The sequence below is a fragment of the Melanostigma gelatinosum genome (assembly GCF_949748355.1).
Source record: "Melanostigma gelatinosum genome assembly, chromosome: 4".
Classification (NCBI taxonomy): Eukaryota; Metazoa; Chordata; class Actinopteri; order Perciformes; family Zoarcidae; genus Melanostigma; species Melanostigma gelatinosum.
This window is the reverse complement of record NC_136637.1, coordinates 21,334,569-21,356,161: the sequence shown is the minus strand read 5'-3', so window position 1 is coordinate 21,356,161 and position 21,593 is coordinate 21,334,569. Positions and strand designations below refer to the sequence as shown.

General features: G+C 43.3%; 1 protein-coding gene across 1 annotated transcript in view; it reads right to left on the bottom strand.

The window, feature by feature from the left end:
* Nucleotides 1–21,593, bottom strand: part of fbn2b (fibrillin 2b) — a 55,794-nt gene that overhangs the window by 22,549 nt on the left and 11,652 nt on the right. The window contains exons 5-10 of the mRNA XM_079267336.1: nt 19,042–19,137; nt 18,463–18,558; nt 10,930–11,127; nt 8,372–8,497; nt 4,559–4,684; nt 973–1,125 (exon numbers count right to left, since the gene is read on the bottom strand). Of these exons, the coding sequence (XP_079123462.1) occupies nt 973–1,125; nt 4,559–4,684; nt 8,372–8,497; nt 10,930–11,127; nt 18,463–18,558; nt 19,042–19,137 (795 nt within the window). The remainder of the gene's footprint in view (nt 1–972; nt 1,126–4,558; nt 4,685–8,371; nt 8,498–10,929; nt 11,128–18,462; nt 18,559–19,041; nt 19,138–21,593) is intronic.

Genomic DNA, 21,593 nt, shown 5'->3' with positions numbered 1-21,593 from the left:
CATATTCATAGGCTCTCAAGTTATGCCAACCAAGGAAAGTTCTTTGGATCACTCAAAGTCTCACAGTATAACACATTTGAAATGTACTCAATGTTTCCTGGAATTGCAGATTATACAAATGCCATTGCATTTGCTGTACATTTTGATGTTCTTTTGCTGAAGATTTCTGAATAAGTTGACTATCTAACTGGTTCAAATATGCTTTGACTGGAGCAAGGCCTGACCAAGGAATAAGAGAAAAATGTGCATTCTTAAGGATCAACTCTACTCTGCTTGGCATGCAGTTAAAGTAGGTCTAGTGTATTGTTAAAGTGTATGTTTGTATTCATGAATACATGTATGTATATACTGCAGGTACTTTATTTACGTATTTGTGTAGTCATATGTTTATATGTCTACGTGTGCGCAGTATACATGCACAGTACTGTATATTTTTATGTTCTTCAGTCTACAGTCACACTAAATCAAACACACACATCTGATTTAGGCGGTGCCAGAGAAAGCAGCAGAGCATTCTGTACTGGATCAGTTTTTAATCACAAGGAAACGTTTTGTTTCAGCTTGACTGAGGAGATGATGGGTCATTACCTTCACACAAATCTTTCCCATCTTTTTTCGTTTCGTTTGTGCTCATGACATCATGCTCATCAGTTTGAGGGGATGCTGTTCCCTCGCTGTCACACACGCACTCAAACTCAAAGCCCTCTCGGCGTCAGTGTTGTCTAGTTTAACGTCACTGTGTTCAACTAATTTGGTTTGTGAAACGTTTTCGCTGTCACGGCTTTATTTACCGCCTGTGCACATGCCAAGTCGTGGACAATCTATTGTGGAGACGGCCAGTTTTTCATCGGCAGTGGAAGAAGAAGGTGATGGTTGGATTCAAAGCACATTATCCGTCACTTTGTTTGGGAACAGCTAGCATATGAAACGTGTATCCTCTGTTCTGTGTGTCTTGTTTTCATGTGTACTCACCAGACCCCCTGACGGGGCACATCTCAGGGATCTGTCCCAAAGCCCAGCAGCGTCCTGTGTCACAGCAACACTGCATCTTGGTGTACTGACCGTTCAGCTCCGCAGCACAGCGGCCGTTAGCCAGAGCAGAGAAACAGGTGCCCACGCGCTGATCTGAAGGAAGAGGAGATGGATTAACAGAATGAGACGATCGAGCAGGCAGCAACACACGTTTAAGCTCGAAGTCATCAGAACTGAAGTCAAATTTTTTAAAAAATACACTTGGCTCGTTTGTTTTCGGCATATCATCATTTAAGATGTAAGCTTTCTACTGTATGGACATATGAAGGATCAAATTAATATGCAGACCTGGAAAAAAACACAATGTATTTTCTCTATGAGTTAACTATATTTTGGTACTTCGTTGAGTATTTTCATTTCAAGATTAAGATGAAAACAGTTTGTGACGTTTTCAGGAAAAAGTAATATATAACACAAAATATGTATCTAAAAGTGTTTAAACTTACAAACAGCAGTGTCATATAGTCGTTCGATGAAATAAAACATCTGACAGGTAATGTATTATTATTCAAAATTTTAAAGGAGAAAAAAAATCTTCGAATTGAACATTTTGCTCAGTTTTTACCTGAATAAAATGAAACACCGCTTTTCAGCCGGCTGTAAGTCACTCTTTAAATGCAGGGATTTCATGTAACAAATGAAGCCCCATTACCAACACTGACACAGCTTTTTATGTGGGAAAAGGTTTCAGGTAATCGCTGCTCTTAAATTAGCAGTTGTGTCAGTCAGAGGGCTGGCCTGGCCTTTCCTTGGTGGCTGGGGAGGAAGCTTCTTTATGGGCTGGCAGTAGGAAAGATTGCATGGGGTCTCAAATAACTGCAAGCATCAGAAGGGCCTCCAAAAGGGGGTCTTATTTGTTGCAGTTTTCCAGGTCAGGGTCAATGGGGCCGGGGTTCAAAGATCGTGTGTAAGGAGTAAATGGAGAGGAGGAAGACCGGAGGTTTCTGGGTATTTAAGGAAAATACCAGGGAAGGGGAAAAGGCAGAGTGAGAGGGAGAGAATGCACGAGTATTATTTTAGAAAGTGAGCAGCCTGCGTGAAAGAGAATTTAAAGTGTATCTACAGAAAAAAGGGAGAAAAGGGGAAGAGCAGAATGAAGGGGGGGAGTGGAGGGAGGGGCACAAGTCGATTAACGCACTAATGAGCCAGCAGTCTGGAATTAATCAGTTCCATGTGGAGCAATTCTTGCCAATTAGATAGAACATGAGGCACTGTGTCTGGGAGCACATATTGTACAGTACACACACATTTACACTATTACACACACACACACACACAGACACAGATATGCATTCCCATACATATCCACGGTCACATACACAAAACATGCAGAAATACGCACACATACGCTTGTACAAAATATGTACATACCGGTACACACGTCAATGTACACAAATACACACAAACGCAATCTGAAAAAAAAATACCGTAGGAATGACGGAGCTGGAGGCCGGTTGGGGGGTGAGGAGAAGGGGGGGGGGGGGGGGAGGAGTTGCTCATGAGGATGATGACTTAAATTGGATCCAGACCTTGGTTTGCCCGCTAGTGTTGCTCCACTACACAAGCACATGCTTTCATTTGATGAGGTGTTTTTACAGACTGACTGACTGGTCAGGTCCACCGTGTGACAGGGCAGGGCTGTCCCAGCTCCCGCTGCCTTACTTTACCATGGTACAGTGCATCCCACGAAACACAGGCAAACAGCCACATCGTATGGCACATCGTATACATCCTGCTTCTAAAAGCATGGGGGCGAGAGAGCAGCCCTATAAAAACAATTTACTCTCTTTAAGTCACTTTATGCTCTGACCACAAAAAAGGCAAAGAGATCAGACAGTAAGGGAAACTGCGTCAAAATGTGTCAGTCACGTTATAAGGAAACCAGCTGAGTTTCTAGGCCCAGGTTTGTTATTTAAGTGTGATCAGTGGTTTGGCCCGGTCTAGTTTTGTTTTGTTTGGGTTTACTTATCTCTACCTCTGTCTCCTACCAATCTAGTCTTGTCCATTTTGGATGCAGGACAGAGACGGAGGAAGGACATATTAAGGTTGTGTCTGGCACCTGTTTTATTTGCTCTCCCTTGTTTTCTCTCTCTCCCTTCAGCAGGCTGCAAGAGAGCAACTGAAAACCACAACTGAAGGAAACAAGGTGCAGGATCTAGATGTCAGAGGAAGGATGGAAAAGAAAGGTCCAGAGGAAACCGTTAGATAGATAAGGAGGATGAGAGCGCGAGAACGCTTAAGTTTTGGCGATTAGGAGTTAAAAAAACAACAACAAAAAAAGACAACAGCCAGAGGAGACGGAACAAGAGAAAATACCCTGACAGAGATGGAGACATGCACAGTTGAAGAGTAAACAGAGACTTTCTACTGTAATTCACTCAACCGTGAGCTGGGAGAAACATCTGTAGAGAGAGGGAGAGAGCAACATGTCTCTTCAGGACAAAGGAGAAAAAAAGGGGAAAGAGGGGCAAAAGAAATTTGGTCATGCATAACAGTCGACAGATGGAGAACTTTTGGGATTGGTTGATTGGAGCGCCGCTTTCCCTGACACAAACACAATGATCCAGGCACAGGCACACCAGGCTGCCAGATAGCACCATATTTGCAATGATCCTTCTCACACTATCTTTCACTCCTCTTTCCAATGCTTCACCTGTTTGTTGAGGAAAACACAACCCATCTTCCACCACCTCTTCATCCTCTTTTTCTTCTTCTTCTTCTTCTTCCATACATTGACTGTTATCTCTCCCATTACCAATTTGATTGATCTTGTTTTCCTCTTTTTCCTCCATATATACACCCTATACCTGTTACATTGAAGGTAAACAATCACATAGTACCTGTGAGATCAGCCCTACACTGTTTTCTGTTTATGTTCATGTGTGGGCACATGTGAGACTCTCACCAATTTCCTCTTTTTAAATTTAAAACTAGAAAATAACTGTGAGGAAACAATCAAGAGGTTTTGGTTTTCTCCAGGAGCTTTTATTGGAGGGGAGCTGAGCTGAGCCAGTGATGCAGATCGGGTGAAACAGACCCTGAGCTGTCAGTTTTGGGGTGAAATCTTCAAATACTGTATTAACACCTGGTTGTGTTTCACTGTGGCTGCCATGATTGGTGAGGATTGCAGGAATACATTAACACCTGGACATGTTTCATGGCACATGTCAGTTAAGTATGCACTGTATGGGCATGAGTGTGTGTGTGTGTGTGTGTGTGTGAATGAGGGGCACTAACATTAGAGTAGACTCATGCTGTCAAGGCCAAATAGTGCGTGCAAGTGTGTTTGTCTGCACATGGTGACCACAGGCCAGCTTGACTCATCAGGACTCACAGGAAGCAGTGATGGAGGGAGGGAAGTTAGGAGCCAGATGTGTAGCTTTTAGCTAGCCGGGGAGTGAGGAAATGCTCAGTGTTGGAAATCTGTTCATGTGTATGTCCGTGTGTGTGTGTGTGTGTGTGTGTGTGTGTGTGTGTGTGTGTGTGTGTGTGTGTGTGTGTGTGTGTGTGTGTGTGTGAGACTCACCCACACATCTGGAGCCATCTGTGCTGGAGATGTAGCCTCGTGGACAGGTGCAGACGTAGCTACCGGCAGTGTTGGTGCATTCTCCTCCATCACACACACCAGAGATGGTGCTGCATTCATCAATGTCTGAAACATAAGTCACATCAAAAATACACATCACATCAGGGGACACATCCGTCAAGTACGCCTCACGCCAGCTCAGAACTACATTTTTTTCAAAGTTCAAAAGGTTTTTGTTTGGAAAGATACAGTGCACGCTGCAGTACAAGTTGTATTGCCCTGGAGCAACCATTTCTCCCTGAGGAATAAGGAAGCAAATCAAATAGATCTGCATTCAACTAAAGTAGAATTGATGTACTTCTGGTGTGTTCTGTTCAGGCTGAAACTCAAGCTTGTGAGCCACAAACTGTAAATCTCAGTGAATGAAGAACAGAAGCAACGAATGGTTCCTACGAAGGATGCTAAAATAGCTCTGACGTATTATGTATCAGGTTAACCTCTCTCACAATATGATAACCAATCAAATTACATATAAAACAAACACAAGAGTCTCCTTCTACAAGTAGTTTGACCGATATGTGTACGTTGGAAGGAGTAAATAAGTGAAACCTGCCATTGAATGTCTTCGTAGTCTTCTTTACTTCTTTACTCTTCCAATTTCAATACCTTTGTGCCAATTTTAGACTGTGTTTTATTCAGACAAATGCTTTGATCTGCTGCTTGTGACATTTGGGAAGTTTGGCTTCTTTTATTCCTCAAAGTAAAATATTAAAAAAAGGTATCATGAAATTGAAAGATACCCAGCTCTATCAAAGGGCATAAGAGACAAATTGATGAAGCTATAAATACAACAATAAGTGATTGTTATACTGAAAACTACTTGTTGTATGTACAGCATGATAAGACAAACGAAGCAGTCTTATGAGGACCCCAAATGTGGACAGAAACCAAATACATGGGCAGGCATAGCAAGGAAACCTGCTATGCTGTAAGGCAAAACACATGTATAATACCACTCAGCATTTGGCTTAATTACATGTGAAACTGTGGTATCTACAAGTCTACAAATGGCCGTACTAAAAGCAAAAAAGCTTCCACGGTTACAGTGAATAAGCAGACTTTTTTTTAAACATGCCATGGTTAGACTCGTAAATGTGTACGATGGCTGAGAGTACCTGGGTCGGTGCTTGGCAGCGCCCACCTTTATGATGGCATTTAGCAGTGTTATTCAGTGGGAGGGGGCCTCATTGCTCCATGACGGGGGGAACCCAAAGTGGAATTGGGTTTTTATGATGTGTCACGCTTATTTATATGCATACGTAATTACTGCACCGCTGCGGGGCATAATTACAGCAATAGCGCAGACGTAGTGCGTGAGGTAATGTGTGTGTGTGTGTGTGTGTGTGTCTGACCTGCGCGTTTAGTCGTAAAAGTGAAGAGTGTGTTATTGTTTGTCTTTCTAGGAGTGTGTTGCCTGCTGGTCTTCCCCTGCTGACTCCTGTCTGACAGCAGTGGCAGAAGGTCTAGGTGAGGCAGTTCAAATCCCCTCCAAATAAACCTTGTGTCAGCAGCAACAACAACACGCCAGACATTACGCTCCCCACAGACGTAGCACTCTGGGACCGGCCGTGTGTTTGGAGGGAAATGTGTGTCACCTGGATAAACGTCTACAACCGAGTCATCAAGTCTGCCATGTTTAACTGTGTGTACCGATAATATATTCCCCAAAAAACAAAGATAAAGTATTTGTTTCATTGAAGTTTCCATTGTGTCATCTAATCGAGACTCTGATGTGTCAAACTGTTTGTTTGTGTGTGTGTTTGTACAGCACGAGTGCGTGAGAATCCACGAGTCAGAGGGAGGTGTAATGAGAAAGACTCCCAGATGTCATAAGTATTTCTTTGTTCAGCACTAACAGCTGGTTTTATAAGCCAAATGGCCATATTTATGGAAGGAAAATGGAAGGAGAAGCAGAAAAAAAAGAGGAGGAGGAGGGGACGAAGGAGAGACTGTGAAGCACAGTCTGAACTAAAAGCAGGCCGTTAAACTAGGTGCTTTGTGCCCGAAACGATCAGAAGCCCATGACATCTTAACTGCATTTTATCTTAACTGCTCCAAAACCTCAGTCATTTCACTGTGAATGCTCTAAGTGAGGCTTGTTTGTGCATTAGCTAGAAGAACATTTCAATAAAACTCCCCCAAAACACCAGGTCTGATTGTTTCCGAGATTTCACTCAACACGGGTTTCCTTCTGATCCATGACTTCAGATACACGTCACAACTGTTCTTCTGTATTTACGAGCTTTACAAACACTGAACTCTTTCTCTCCCTACATGTGTTGTTGTTGTTGTTGCATTCTTTGTTTCTCAGGCAACATTAGAATGGGAAACCGCAAAGAACATATTTCACATTTTCTTCTTCTTTTTTAGATTGCACACGTTCGACCAATCATTAGTTGCAGCTCGAGTCTTGCTCTGACCATGATCACCTTTGCTGAGGAAAATGAAGCTCACACTGTGCATAAAGTGGTGGAAAGAAGAAACCTTGTCTCAGAGCGTCCTTGTAGTATAACTGCTCAGCCCTCTCTGTGCTGTGCCAGCATCTTATTTTCTCCTGACTGTAAGTCCTGAACCGTTGATGGTGTTCACCCAAAACCACAACTGAAACAGGGACTGAACGTAATGAAGGCACCCTCCCCGTTTCCTCTGTTATTCCCTGTGACATAAATCACTTTTTGGTGTGTGATGATAATTGCTTCCCATGAATCTGAACTGGAGACACTAGTTTTCTTTCTGTATCTCGTGCATCCCTCAGTCATGCTAGAAGTTAATAAAACTAGAATTTATGATTTAATAATACATAGAATGACGCACTGCGATAGCCAGTTCAGCCTTCTTGTTCAGTAGAACAGATATCATCTGGCTGAAACTGTTTAAGAGCTTTCTGTAATCCTCCCTGAAGACTAAGAACACATCGGCTTCAGTCCAACAGACACAGCCCCTGCCTGGCGAACTATCACACTGTTTAGCCTGGGCATTGTTTAAATTCCATCCAATCAACACATTGTAATGTGAATGTGTGTGTGTGTGTGTGTGTGTGTGTGTGTTTGTGTGCACACATCCAGACTTCTTTAACTCTGATCATGTCGTCACTTTTTAAACAACCGTAGAGATCGCTCAACTGAACCCAGCAAACCCAAAGTTTCTGTCTCACCAGCAAGTCAACTAAATTTAAGTTCCACCGGCTTGTTTCGCATTCGTAACAGTAAAGTTGATATATTTTGCAATGCTTTGTCAATCATTCAATGAAAAACAAATGTTTTTAGTTGTTAGTCGTTATCTTATTTGATAATAATAAGCCAAAATGTCGTGAGGCCTGTGGGACATGTGAGACAGCTGCACTCACTGCTACATAGGATTATAACTTCTCACAGAGTGAACTTCTCTTTGTCATTCTCAATAAAAACGTGAGAGTATCAGCTACAGCTCAGCAACCATGAAGCCATCAGGGAATCAATGTCGAGCTCAAGGACACTTACTTCACGGCCTACTGCCTCTTTCTAGTGAAAACTGTGTTTTAGACCCAATTCACACTTCACAAACCGCTGCTTTATCTCCCGTAATAATATTTCCCCGAACTCAATTTACACAACAATGGTATCGCATCAAAGAGCGCTCGTCTTCATGGTTTCTTTATTAACCAGGCTGACGCTAATCTGATCCATTTTCTAATACCTCTTTAACGCCCTCGGCCCTCATTGTGCAGGTTTGTCCTCTAATCATTCAACATGTCTTTGTGTTAAATCCACTCACCTTCACACTTGTGGCTTGTTTCACTCTGCCGGTGGCCCGCGGGACATTTACACTCGTAGGATCCCACAGTGTTGATGCAGTTGCCTCCGGCACAAAGACCTGGCACCGCCTGGCACTCGTCCACATCTAAGAGAAGGACAGAAAGACATAGTCATGTGTGAGAAGAGGCCGAAGCAGAAAAAGGATAAAGGTTCTAATAATTACTGGCGTCTGCATATTATTGATTTGAGAGATGAAGCATCCTACAGTATGTTAGTTACACCCCAAAAACGACAGAAAAAGAGGACTCAGACTAGTATCAAGCTATTCTACAAACAATACATATATATTGTATATTATATGAGATTTTATGGCTCAAAGCACATTTTACAGCATGTTTCTGGCACACTTTCTGTCGCTAAAACACTGTTCTCCATTTGTCTTTAAAAGCGAGACGTAACTTGGCGCCGGCTCTGATGTCGAAGACCACTTCCAGAAAGACCCAGTCAAGCTCTTGTTTCAACAGGAAATGGCTTTTTAAATGTAAGTTTTTCCCAGCATTCAATGTGAGTCACTTTCCCCAGTATTGGGCATATGTCAGAGGGCGGGTTCCTGTAAGAAACTGTGGATACCTCTGATCCTCATCCACACTCACACATACACACACACACACACAGTGGGTTTATATTCACCACATTGCCAGTCACCAAGCATGACCCAGGCACTGTCAGTGTGTGCCATGGCCTGGAGATATCAACGTATGACGTATGACAGAGAGGAGAAAAGATCGAAACAGAGATTCAGAGACAGAAGGAAGTATAAACAGACTGAAAACGAGAGAAAGAGAGGAGATATGTTGGAGCCTCTACCTTACGTCCAAAAGACAGGAAGTCGTGGAGCTAAATACGAACCAGTTACTGATAAACAGACTGAATGGCCTTTTTGTTTCACTTCATTTGTGTTTTAATTATTTGAATCGCTGGATGAATGGAAAATGCGGGCGGGGCTTCAGATGCCTGGAACCAGGCTTTTAACAAACACCCGTTCAACATATCTGCCACTGAAGTCGAACAAGTATTGGTATAATCCCACCATGAGTAGCTTTCAATCGTAAACAACTCTTGAGTTTGCTATAATTCCCAACTTCCCAGCATAAATACATGAAGGTAATGTCCGTAGCTCTGATACTGTTGAAGTGTGGCCAGGTGCTATGAGCTTCAGAACAAAAACACAGTCTCCCTCTGTGGCGGCTCCAGCAATACGTCAACCATCACAATCTGCCCAGGGTGGTATTGGGTGTGTCAATGTGAGAGAAGCTGGATTGAGGCAACAAAGCGCTTGGCTGGGCTCAATTAACAAGGGACACGACCTCCACATGTGTCATATATTGATGCAGTCAGGGCCATAGGTTATTTGAGAGGCATGCAGAGAGAGTCTGGTCTGATCTGAGGGGGTTCTGGGACACCAGCGACAGGAATGTTGATGGAAGAAGGTTAAATCCAGTTCATATTTCCCTCAGTTTCTCTTTTATAACCTCCATATCTCACTCTCGTGGACCCCAGTGAATACGTACATACAATCAATGCTTTAAGTATCTTTGCTTTGCCTAATACATGCACATTCAAATTCTGTCATTTCGCTGATATCATTGGGTGACATGATGCACTGTGTATGGAACATACTGGTTTAAGCAAGCTCACATTTTGACTTAAAGACAGAAAGACTGATGATGCAGTGTTTTGAAAACAATTCAAAAAGCCTTCAATTCTGACATCTGCAATGACCCAAGTTCAGGCCAATCACGCCAATTCTGACAGATGCCAGGATGTTTTTTACACTCAATGATTTCGAGTGTTGATTTATTAACTGGTCACTTACAGACGTAACTGCACTTCATGAATCAATCAAAGGGCTGACAGCAGCATTGGCACCGGGGCCACCACTAGATGGGACTGTGAGATGCACCACATTTGGACAAACTGTGCTAAAAGATGCAATCGGGGAGTGCCCTACATATTCTACTTCTAAGATCCATCTCAAAGAATGGCTCAAGCCAAACCAGAACTGTGATCACCTTGAACATTGTTGCATCATGTATTTAATTGTTTCTACTTGTGAATTGTATATTTGCGTCTGTATATTATCCCTTGTAATGTTTGTTTTTGTTACTACGGCACAAAGGATGTCATCTTGTATTTTTATACTGATGTTCATCAATGTGCTCTGTCCCTATCAATTGAGCCAAAATAAGAGATGCTTGTGCACAGCTTCTGCTGAATAACACCGTAACAGGATAATACAAGCTAGTATTCGTCCTACATGTACTTGCATGTAAACACCAGCTGTGTTGTTAACACTACCAAGGGGATGTTGTGGGCAGGAATCGCAGTAGAGATGATGAAGGACAAAGTAATGGTTCCACTGACGATCGTAGTTAATTCTGGCTGTGTACGTGAGTCTGAGTGTGTGTGTGTGTGTGTGTGTGTCTTCCTTCATCACTGGTTAAAAGAAGATCTGCCAGGTGTTTGTACAAGAAAGAGAGAGAGAGACATATGTGCTTGTATGTGCTCTGATCTGACCTTGGCAGGCTCCGGTGCGGATGTTGGGGATGAAGCCTCTCCTGCAGGGGTGTGGCTGGGCGGGACACTGCTCACAGGGGTGGCCCCACGCTCGACCAATGGTAGCGCAGCAGAGGGTCTTGGTGCAGACGATTCCACTGAGCTGGCCCTGGCACATCTGGTTGTTCACCTGGGTGAAACATGGCCCAGTCCTGTAGTCTGTGGAGTGAAAGAGACACAAGTCCTTTGTTTGTTCGTGGCTTATTTAACTTTTGATTGATTAAATAGATCAGCGAATCAGCTTTTCAGTTCCTCGAACACATGTGGCACACCATTAAATGAAACCAGATTAAGTACATCGTTGAGAATTTTCTGCTTTTTCTTGGGAAGGCATATTTCCTGTAATGTGGAAGTCAGTGATCTGTTCTTTCATTGTTACTTTCACTCAAACAACAAATGGAGGAATGGATGTTGGAAAAAAAGAAACTGGCACAGCATTAGAGGATCATTTCATTTAGTTGAATTGAGTTCAGTCTTTGAATCAACAATTGGCTCACAAGGAACAGCATTTACAAGCAGCAGCTTTTACCAGGACTTAAGAAGAACAACACGAGAGTTGGTAGCAGCATAACGGCTCATGTCAGAGCATGTGATTTCACGCATTTTCCTATTAAACCTGCTCAGAAGAAACTGCAAAACACAGCCCGATTGTTTCTTTCCGCAGGAATTTAGAAATAGGATTTGAATGACTGCTATGCATTTAGACTCGGTGATAACAAGTTAAGCCATCGGATTGTCTGAAGCACATTACAGTACTTTAGGAGTTGGTGGTGGGCTAAACAGTGGTGGTTTCTGTTTGCATCTATGTGACAGTACAAGCAGCTAATGGCAGTGTGGTCGTCTATAACAATCACCCGGCCGTGACAATCATTCGCTCCCGAAATAATCATGACATTTTAACGCATCTGGATGTTATCTTCAGGACAATGCCCATTTGTGTGTCCAGAAACACATACGACGTCACGCAACATGTGTTGCCAATAACACAAATGCCTCATGGAAGTCGAGACAGATGTGTTGAAATTGAAGATGCGATCTTTTTAGAAAGGATGGTAACAACAGTGAAGATAAGTAAATACACACAGCAAACAGATGTTGCAAGTAAACATAAGACATGCAGTGTGTAAGACAACATAAGAAACTGTCCCTGTCTTCAGTGATCATCTCACACAGTGACCTCCTGCTGAAACCATTTCAGCAATACATATAGCCTAATGATGGCTTCCTTTGTGGGAGAAACCCTCTGCAGTGGCGCCAAACTTAATATAGCCTTCATTAAAAAAAAGTAGATCGTTAGATCACGAGGGAGACAAGCTGCACGGTTGTCTAGCCAAGGCCGTGACAATGAGATGTGGAGAAAGACAGCGGCTCAGAATGACATGGGAAGATCGGAATCAGTGGCGGTGTCTGGTGGGAGTCCTTCGTCAGACTTATTGGTTCCATGTGCTACATAAAAGGGGATGACGGAGAACGTGGGGGAAGAAGAGTAGGAGAGGCAGAGAGAAAGAAAAAAGAAGAGAACGAGAGGAAAGTAAAGTAGGTCAAACTGAGCATGCAGAGTGCAGGTTGGGGGCTCACGCCAGTTCTCCCTCATCTGTCTTTTCTTCGCCTGCTTTAGGTCTTCCTGTCTGTCTGCCTTCTACTCTCTCCTTGCCGGCCAATCAGGCACGATTTGATCTTCTGCTGCCTGGTTGGCACAGGGGAGTGGTGATTCATACACCACATGCATTTACTCATCTTCTGAGAAATCATAAAAACAAATGCATATTCTTCTTCGTTCCTTGTATTAAGCGCTCAAGTAGGAATACTGGTTCCAGTTTCCTGCCAGCTTTTGGACTTCCAAGCTGTAAGTAATTTATGATATTAACTTTATTATACTTTATTATCTGATAACTCCAACAATACATCTTCCTGCTGCCTCCTCATCAGTTTGTCTCATAGCAGGAAGGTGTATGGAAATATAAATGGACTGTACTTGTACAGCGACTCTCTTGTCTTCCGACCACTCAAAGTGCTTTAACACTGTCACTCACCCATTCACACCCACCCATTCACTGATGGCAGGGGCTACCATGCAGGTGCCACCTGCCCTATGTAATAATTCATACGCCTACGGGAGCAATTTGGGGTGAAGGACACATCGACGTGAACTAGCGGAGCCGGGGTTTGAACGTTGATCCTCTGATTGAAGGCGGACCCGCTCTATCACTCAGCCACAGTCGCCCAATGTGCAACTGACTAACAGAAGCAAGCTACATAAAGCTTTGGTTACTCACTTGTTGATCAGTTCGTTTTTGATTTGGGTATTTTCTTGGGATTTGTTGACAAATCAAATATAAGTGCTGCTAGCCTTATCCTTTAAAACCAAAGCTCTTAACTATTCCGACAGCAACTACTGGTACTGTTTCTTACACGTCTGCAATAAAGCAATTGACAATCTTGTTTTGGGGCCAGTTAAAATAATCAAACTGAAAACAGATTCAAAGGACATTAAAGAAGAAAGAAAAAAGACAAATAAATAAGAAAAGCAAAGGAATGGTGCTTCCAACCCTTCAGTTTTTGATTTATTAAGAAAAGAAAGAACTGTTTCCCTTCTTAGAGGAGACTAGACTCTCCCACACAGCAACAGTAGACAGTAGCACACAGCAGCCAAGTTCAGCAGACTATGCATGTGTGCTAAATTAAATATATATGCACTCCCCCACTCTTCTCTCTCTTACTCATGTCTCTACCTGAAAGAAAACACAAAACCTCCAAGCTGCAACGTGGAGCCAAACTAAAGACGGGAGCAGCGACACAGCTTTCTTTAAAAGCACAAAATAACAAAGAGTGAAGAAACGCAGCCTGTCTCGCAGTGTCCCAATCAACATGTTCAGGCTTTTGTTTGGTTTACACGTCTGTATGTTATGCATGTAACGTCAGCGGACACACGTGCGAGCAGTGGCTCGGGCAGGTTAGGACGAGCGAGCGATCCAACATTGTGACTCGGTCCTGCTGACGACATTCGGAAGTCATTTGTTCGAATTCGTGTTCAAATTGCTCAATAGATGAAGAACATTCACCAGATCCTCTCTTCTATCCGCGGTCCGCTCTTTACTCCGAAATCCACTGTTAGCAACCTCTGTCCCTCATCCAGATGTCTCCGGTTTGGTTCATAGCCAACACACATCACCATGAATTAAGTCATTTTCCTTCAATGAGAACTTGTCCACTTTGTGCTAGACTTACTGGAGTCTTCTCATTCTAACAAGTTTGAAGTTCTTTCCAAGGAAAGTTTCAAGGAATTGCTGTAAATCAGCCCCGAGTTTGCTTCAAGCACTTGTAACCTTTCACCTAGATCAGTCCACACAAATCATATCAGAGGAGGTTAACGACGTCTGGCCCTTCACATTTTTTGTGGTGAAGCCAACCCCATATTAATCTAATATTGTAAAAAAGAAATATGATCAGACATCAAAGCCCATTCCTCTTTGCTCTAATGAAAGTTGGATAAAAGGAATATACAATACTTAAGGGTGAGAAAATATTTAATCCTGTTTGGAACGCAAGATAAGAAAGATGTGTATTACAGAGTGTGTGTGTGTGTGTGTGTGTGTGTGTGTGTGTGTGTGTGTGTGTGTGTGTGTGTGTGTGTGTGTGTGTGTGTGTGTGTGTGTGTGTGTGTGTGTGTGTGTGTGCGCGTGTTTGGGAGGTTTGGAGGTTTATCCTCATTGTAGCCGGCCATATAGTCTCTGTGAGTCTTATCAGCGCCATTATCAACAAGCTTGAAATCACTCTTTTCCTTTTTCCCTCATCATTCCTCGAGGAGTCTGCTTCTTTTCATTTCGTCCACACCAATTGCAGTCGCTCGAACGTGACTAAATGTTTAACACACACACACACACACACACACAGGGTATAACAACTGTGGGAGAATGGAAATGGGAGCGATAAGCGCTCAGCAATCTACAGAGATCTGAAAGTCTGAAGCCTGTAGATAACTGCTGTGTGTGACATGACGACATGGAAAAATCTACACAAAATAGTTGTTAAAACCAGTAATTATCAGGCGTTTTGTAACAATAAATAAATAAATAGAATATAATTGTGTGACGTCGTATGCTGTGGCATCAAGTCGTTCCTCAGTCATGGATTCTATATCTCACCCTGTGACCTGCTGTGACCTCTATCTTGACCTCTACAGCTCATTTGGTGTGTTTTGGGAAACTTCCCATCACAATAATGTCGAGCAGTGGAACAATCATTCAGACTCCATTGAATGCAGACACCGCCAGGCAAAAACACAGTCGAGCAAGTGGGCTCCAGGCTCCATCAACAACTACCACTCACGGGACATGAGTTCCGTGCTCGGAGGGAGCGGTCTAGTGCTTTCTTCAGTGCAGCGAGAGTACATCGGCCCATTTTTTTATCAGGCCAGATCAAAGACGGCCTTCATCGCCATCCCGTGAGGCTACTCAAGTGTTGATTGGAACAAACCAGAGCCTCAAAATTTGGCCTGGGCACTGGTGAATAATTTCCACCTGTTTATGAGATGGATCATCAAAATTGAGTACCCTCATGAAAAGCAGACACTAAAAAACAGCTTGTTAAATGTGACGTTCCTAATTACACTTAATGCATAACATGGTGATTTAATGCTGAGCACATAGTCACACATAGTATCTGGATGAAGCGCAAGCCTCATTATGTTAGCCCAGTGAGACACATTTCCAGACATGGATTAAAACATCATTTCGGAGAATTCTAACACTCTCAGCCAGTTCTTGAAATAGTATTTGCTCTTTTGCGTGTGTCTTGCAGCAGAAATTCCTATGATATTGAAGATATGGAAAACACACAACATATGGGGTCTACATTAAGAGGTTGCTGTAAATCAAATTTAGAAGCTGTGAGAAGGGTGAGACACATATATATATATATATATATATATATATATATATATATATATAGCTGCTGAATAATGACAGAGGGCTGATGGTGGGAATTATTTTTAAATGAAGGAGGAAGGACTAAATCTAACTCTGTCTCTTGTAAACCAAAGTCAATGAACCTCAGGCACACACAAACTACACACACACACACACAGCTGCACGTGCACACACACCACAAACACGCGTACACGGAGGAGTTTCCCATGACTCCATCCCGCGCATCCAGCTCGCCCACACTGGTTGGCTTTCGCTGCCTTCATTGAACAGTTCATCGGCAGTCCTCTCGCTGAATCACACACTAAATCTACTGACTCATGGACTCAAGTGCACAAACTTTCAAACCACAAAACACAACAGAACACTAAAGGTTCACACCAGGGACACCAGCATCCAGTTCAGGCCAAACCTAATAATAAAAATAATACACTGGTCGTTTATCAAAATGATTGAATATCTCAGAGGATAGTTCACTGAATTTGAGAGTCAGTGCGCTGACAATTCTCAGCTCTTTTCTGGCAAACTGAAGGACAAATGTTTAAATGTCTTTCGTGACCTATTTGCTAAAGACATGGGGACAACTTTCAATTTCCACATCCAACACACCGTCGTTAGGCTCAATTATGCTGTTCATTTGACAAATTTAGACCAACTCCACTGAAGCATATACTTGCATCCAAAAGCGCACACACAAAGATTTCTCAGTGTTCCCCTGTGACTATACCTGCAGGTCCAGCAGACTCCCCATTCCTGCAACATGGAGAGTGTTTGTACTCCATTCCACCAGGCTTTGTGTACACAGCTGGGGAGTCCATTTTCATTTTCACCCTTTTCCTCCCCTCATTCTCTCTCTCTCTCTCTCTCTCTCTCTCTCTCTCTCTCTCTCTCTCTCTCTCTCTCTCTCTCTCTCTCTCTCTCGCTCTCTCTCTCTCTGTGTGTCTGCTTCCCTCATACCTTGCTCCGCTCCTCATCAGGAAATGTCCACGATCACTCTACAAAGAAAGTCTATTCTGTCAGTCCTGTGGGGATGTCGGGGGGGGGGGGGGGGGGGGGGGGTATTTATTGCCAGATGTCTTTCAGGCTCCGTCTTACAAACTCAATCCCCAAAATGTTGTATTTTCCCAGAAAACAAGCCCCAGAGTTCCAGGGAGAACAGATTTGAGGGATGGAGAGTAAGACGAAGGCTAGAAAAGTTATAGACTTGAATGTGGTAACCTCAGTTAAAAACATAGGGAAGAAAACAAGTCAATATTCACTGCAAAAGAAGACTGGAGAAAGGCTGAGTGGGGAGGATAGTATTTAAAGAAAAACAGAAGGCCATTTTTTTACATACAGTAAAACTACGGTACATAGCTCGGAAGAGGAATGCAGAAGAAATGCTAAAAGGCATGAGGTGAGTGAAATTACAGGACAAGAACTTTCCTCGAAGTGTTACTGAACAGCAGGAGGAAGATGATGGAATTGGGAGGTGAGTGTCACAGAAAGTTGAATTTGGTGGAGAATATCTGAAGGTGTAAAGGTTTTCTCCTCCGAAAAAAGGTGAACTGAGGTGAGAGCCCAGCCGTCATCTCAGGTCTTTTTTCCTACTGCAATCACGGGTCTGTGCCACCGACTCCCACACCCTTCCATCACTTCCCACCACACACATACTTCAGGCTTCTGTTCAAAGCTCAGGAGACGAACACCCACTGTCTGAGCTAACTGTATGAAGTCATCCACGTTAAAGGAGGCCGAACGCTCACCGAGCACTGACAAAATGAACTGACAGAGTATGTCTGTGCTGATAGGAGCAACAGCCATGACTGCATGACCACATCAAAGCCTCCCTGGTTTGATATCTTCCTCAACCCTCGAGTATGTGTGTGGTAGTGGGGAGTCTTGATAAAAGCAGGGCCGCTGTCTCCCACGCTTGATAAAGGCTATTTTAGTCAAGTCGCACGATGGGGTTTCATTTAAAGAAAAACTTCAGCTCTTTCACAACCCCAGTTTTAATTTCATCTTCGTAGTATTATTCATCAGGTAGGATAACGTTTTACACACCAAATGAATTGCTGACAATAACAGGACAAGAAAGGCAAGCAGTCACACAAGCTATACACAACCGTTCATATTTAGAGGTGAAGACAGTAAGCTCAATGAAAATGGCCGTTGTAACCCCTGATTGAAGAGTTGTGTAGGCTCATCTATGTTAAGAATAGTAGGTGAAAGTCAAAAGTAAATTGATCTCCGAAATCAAAGCAATTGACAGTTTATTTGCAATACTATTTCTTTGTTTTTATCTCCATAAAGGGTGTATAAACTGTGGGCTCTTTTACAAAGCGGCTGATCGCCTGACCGGTCATATCCCTTGCTCGACATTCTCAGATCTCAAATACCAAAAAACAAATACCCAGGTTGTAAAATAAATTCAATACATTGTTTCATCGCCCTTTGATTTCCCCACTAAAATACCAAGCAAGGTTTTGTTTTTAACCAGCAGGCCTCTTTCAAGTCTAAACAAACTGAGCCGAAGGGAAAAGTGGAGAACCACAACTGTACGAACACAGAAACGAGGATGAGCACTCACCTCTCTCGCACTGCGGGCCAGTGAAACCGTAGACACAGGCGCATCTGTTGGGCCCGATGCAGCGCCCACCATTCTGGCAGCCATTCTCACAGACCGCTACAGGAGACGGAGAAAAACAGAGGGATTCATGAAGAATCACACACTTCAGCACATACTCACTCTCACAGAAACGCCAACACATTTATTCCATGAAGCTTCAAATGACTTCACCTTTTCATCAATTGCATCACCAACAAATCAACACATATACTGTGTTGTATTTTTGACGTATATTAGGTCATCTCTTATGTATGTTGACGAATATGACACCGACTCTCTTCTCCGAGTGCACTGGGTTTCTGATTGGTCATGCAGCAAGTAAAGGCCGGACCAATAGTCTTAAAAAGTGTTAAACCAAAAGCGTTGTGCAGCAACAGCATACTTATGAGATCCAAATATAAAGATATAAATGAGTATCGTCTGCATGGATAGTACGTCTTTCAAAGTGAGGACAATTTGCCGAATTTCTATCATCTCACTCCGCACACACACACACACACACGCACATTCCCACCCAGGTGTGCAGCAGGTTACACTCACGCTGTCCACAGTGGTTGCCTGTGAAGCCCTTCGTGCAGGAGCACGAGTCCTCTGCACAGCTTCCTCCATTCATACACCTGACGTTACAGGACTGAACTGTAGGAGAGAGGCAGAGAGAGAGAGAGAGAGAGAGAGCGAGAGAGAGAGAGAGAGAGAGAGAGAGAGAGTTGGGGGTGATGGGGAGGAATGATGAGTGGGAATGGCACAAAGAAAGACAAGTGTAAACAAGATGCAATTCAAAAATGATGAGGCATTCACATCCCCTGTTCTATCGAATAACACGAGCTGCAGATTTATCACAAAATAGACAAGTACAGTACATGTGCTTTGAGTCAGTGACAGCATTATTTGATAGGTTTTATTCGAAAGCTTTTACAGGTATTATCAACCAAACCTCAACTTTTAGGAAATGAAATGGGGAAATGAATCGATTGAGTGGTCAGATTCCTTCATCATATTATGACCTCATTGAAAAACGCATTGAGAGTTGTTTCCAAACTCTCGTGAGACTTCAACAAATGAAGAGGCTTTTTCCACTTTCGTCGGGTTTGCACAAGTCCGGTGTTTCTTTGGCAGCTTTAGATGAACAGACAAGACTCAAAGACCCCAAGGCCACAAAAACTAATTTAATCAAGCAGTATGCTACAGTCAGTTAGTCAGTCAGGAATTTTTCTGAGAGGAGATGGAAACTGGGTGAGGGGGGGAAAGCAGTACGGTACAATGGCAAAAAAAAAAAAAAATCCAAACAGGAGGCACAGGGGAGCAGATTTATTCGAAAGAAAAGGAGTAACTTGGAACAGGAGGTAAACAAATCAGGAGTGCTGTGCTGAGGTGGCACAGGAGGTAGTATGATGTGAAATAGGAGACTACTGGCTGGCAGACTGCCACACAGACTGTGAGAGGACCAATAGGACTCAAACACGTAGCTGCAGCTTTCATAAGGGAAACTCATTGATCTTTCTGGCAGACAGCCTGTTAGTGAACACAAGAGGGGAGAAGACATCTACAGTTCTGGATGCTAAAGAACTGTATTCACTCAATGTGTCCTTTCATCCTTCGTTTATTGTACTTTAGTCTCCCTGTGCCTTCCTTTTACTTCTTTCCTCCACTATTCCCTCAGCGCCTTTCATGCTCTTCAGTCTATATCTTAATCGCAAGTTCAACATTAATTTCCTCTCTTTCTCTCTTTCTCCATCTGCCTGTTTATGTATCCTTCGCTCTTTAAAATCTCTGGCATGCAGCGCTGTGCAGCAGAAGGGAAATGACTGAGCTTCCTCAGAGCTGAGGTTGTCTAATGAGACTTTCTGAGTTTGCACATTTGCCAAACAGGAGGTACTTCAGCCACTATAATGCAGCCACTTATTCTGACTGTACCCAAACACACTAAATATGACTTGAGTCAAAGCACAATAGCACAACTCTTGGATGTAAATGTGAGGCAGAGGTATAATTTACTAAAATGCATTCCAGTTAACTTTCATGTGCAACACTTGGCAGACTCCACTTCCAGATTTGGCAGAAACAACTTTTTGTCTGGATTGTGTCTCATGGCGACATATGGTGATAAATGAAAGCTTAATTCTTTGGGACTCTGGGGCAGGCTGGGTTTATCTGTCAGTGAACTAGTGTGCTGTCTCTCTCTTTCTCACCCTTAATCTCAGTCACTTTCACATGTGGCAGGTCTTCCTCCTGAGACCAAGACGTGAGGTTAACGCTGTACACTCGAATGACTCTTTTTCTTCATTTTAGGCCAACAATAGGAGCAGTGATGTGAAACCTGAATGATGATGATTGCACTGAGTGATTTCAGCTTTCCTCTCCTTGAAACAAACTGTAGAGAAAACTTCCAAAGCTGAGGACATCTTGGATTAACTCTTCCATTTTCCAAACGAGCCCCCCGCCCCACAAACAGTGTTTCTAAATTGGTCAAGAAGATCCGGTCTTAAAGTCAATGAACTCTCTGCCCTCAGAAACAGAGGCGAATGGGACAGGTGCTGGAAAGGTACCACGTCTGGAGGAGAAGGATGCAAACATTTGGAGACAGAAGGAGATGATCTCACTGGTTAACCTCGCCTCTTGCTCCCCCTCCTCCTGGCACTTCATCCCCCGCAGGTGGAGAGAGATGGTTTACTCCAATGACCCGTGCCTGGAAAGCTGCACGTGTAAAGCAATAGCGTAGGGGGATGTGCATATGTCTGTGTGTGTCTTCCAGACATTGAGCAAAAGGAGTTGGGTGCTGCACCACAATGCACCTCTGTACTCTGGTAGTGTCGCGAGTGAGCTGCTCACATCTGGGTGTTTTTTACGAGAGGCCGCGAAACACAGGAAGTCCAGGCTTGTGTGTCGAGCGGGTACATTTGTGTGTGTCTGATGGAAAACTGAGGAGCTTTATAGCTGTGTTTTGTCCTGGTTTACAAACCCCAGGGATCAGTGACAAGTCAGCCTCAGTTTGAGCGTGGATAGGCGATGAAGTGAAACAGAGGGCGGCATGAGATGCTGTCAAAGCTGGTTGAGAGTCACATACAAAGATTTCTTTCCATTCTAGGAAACTC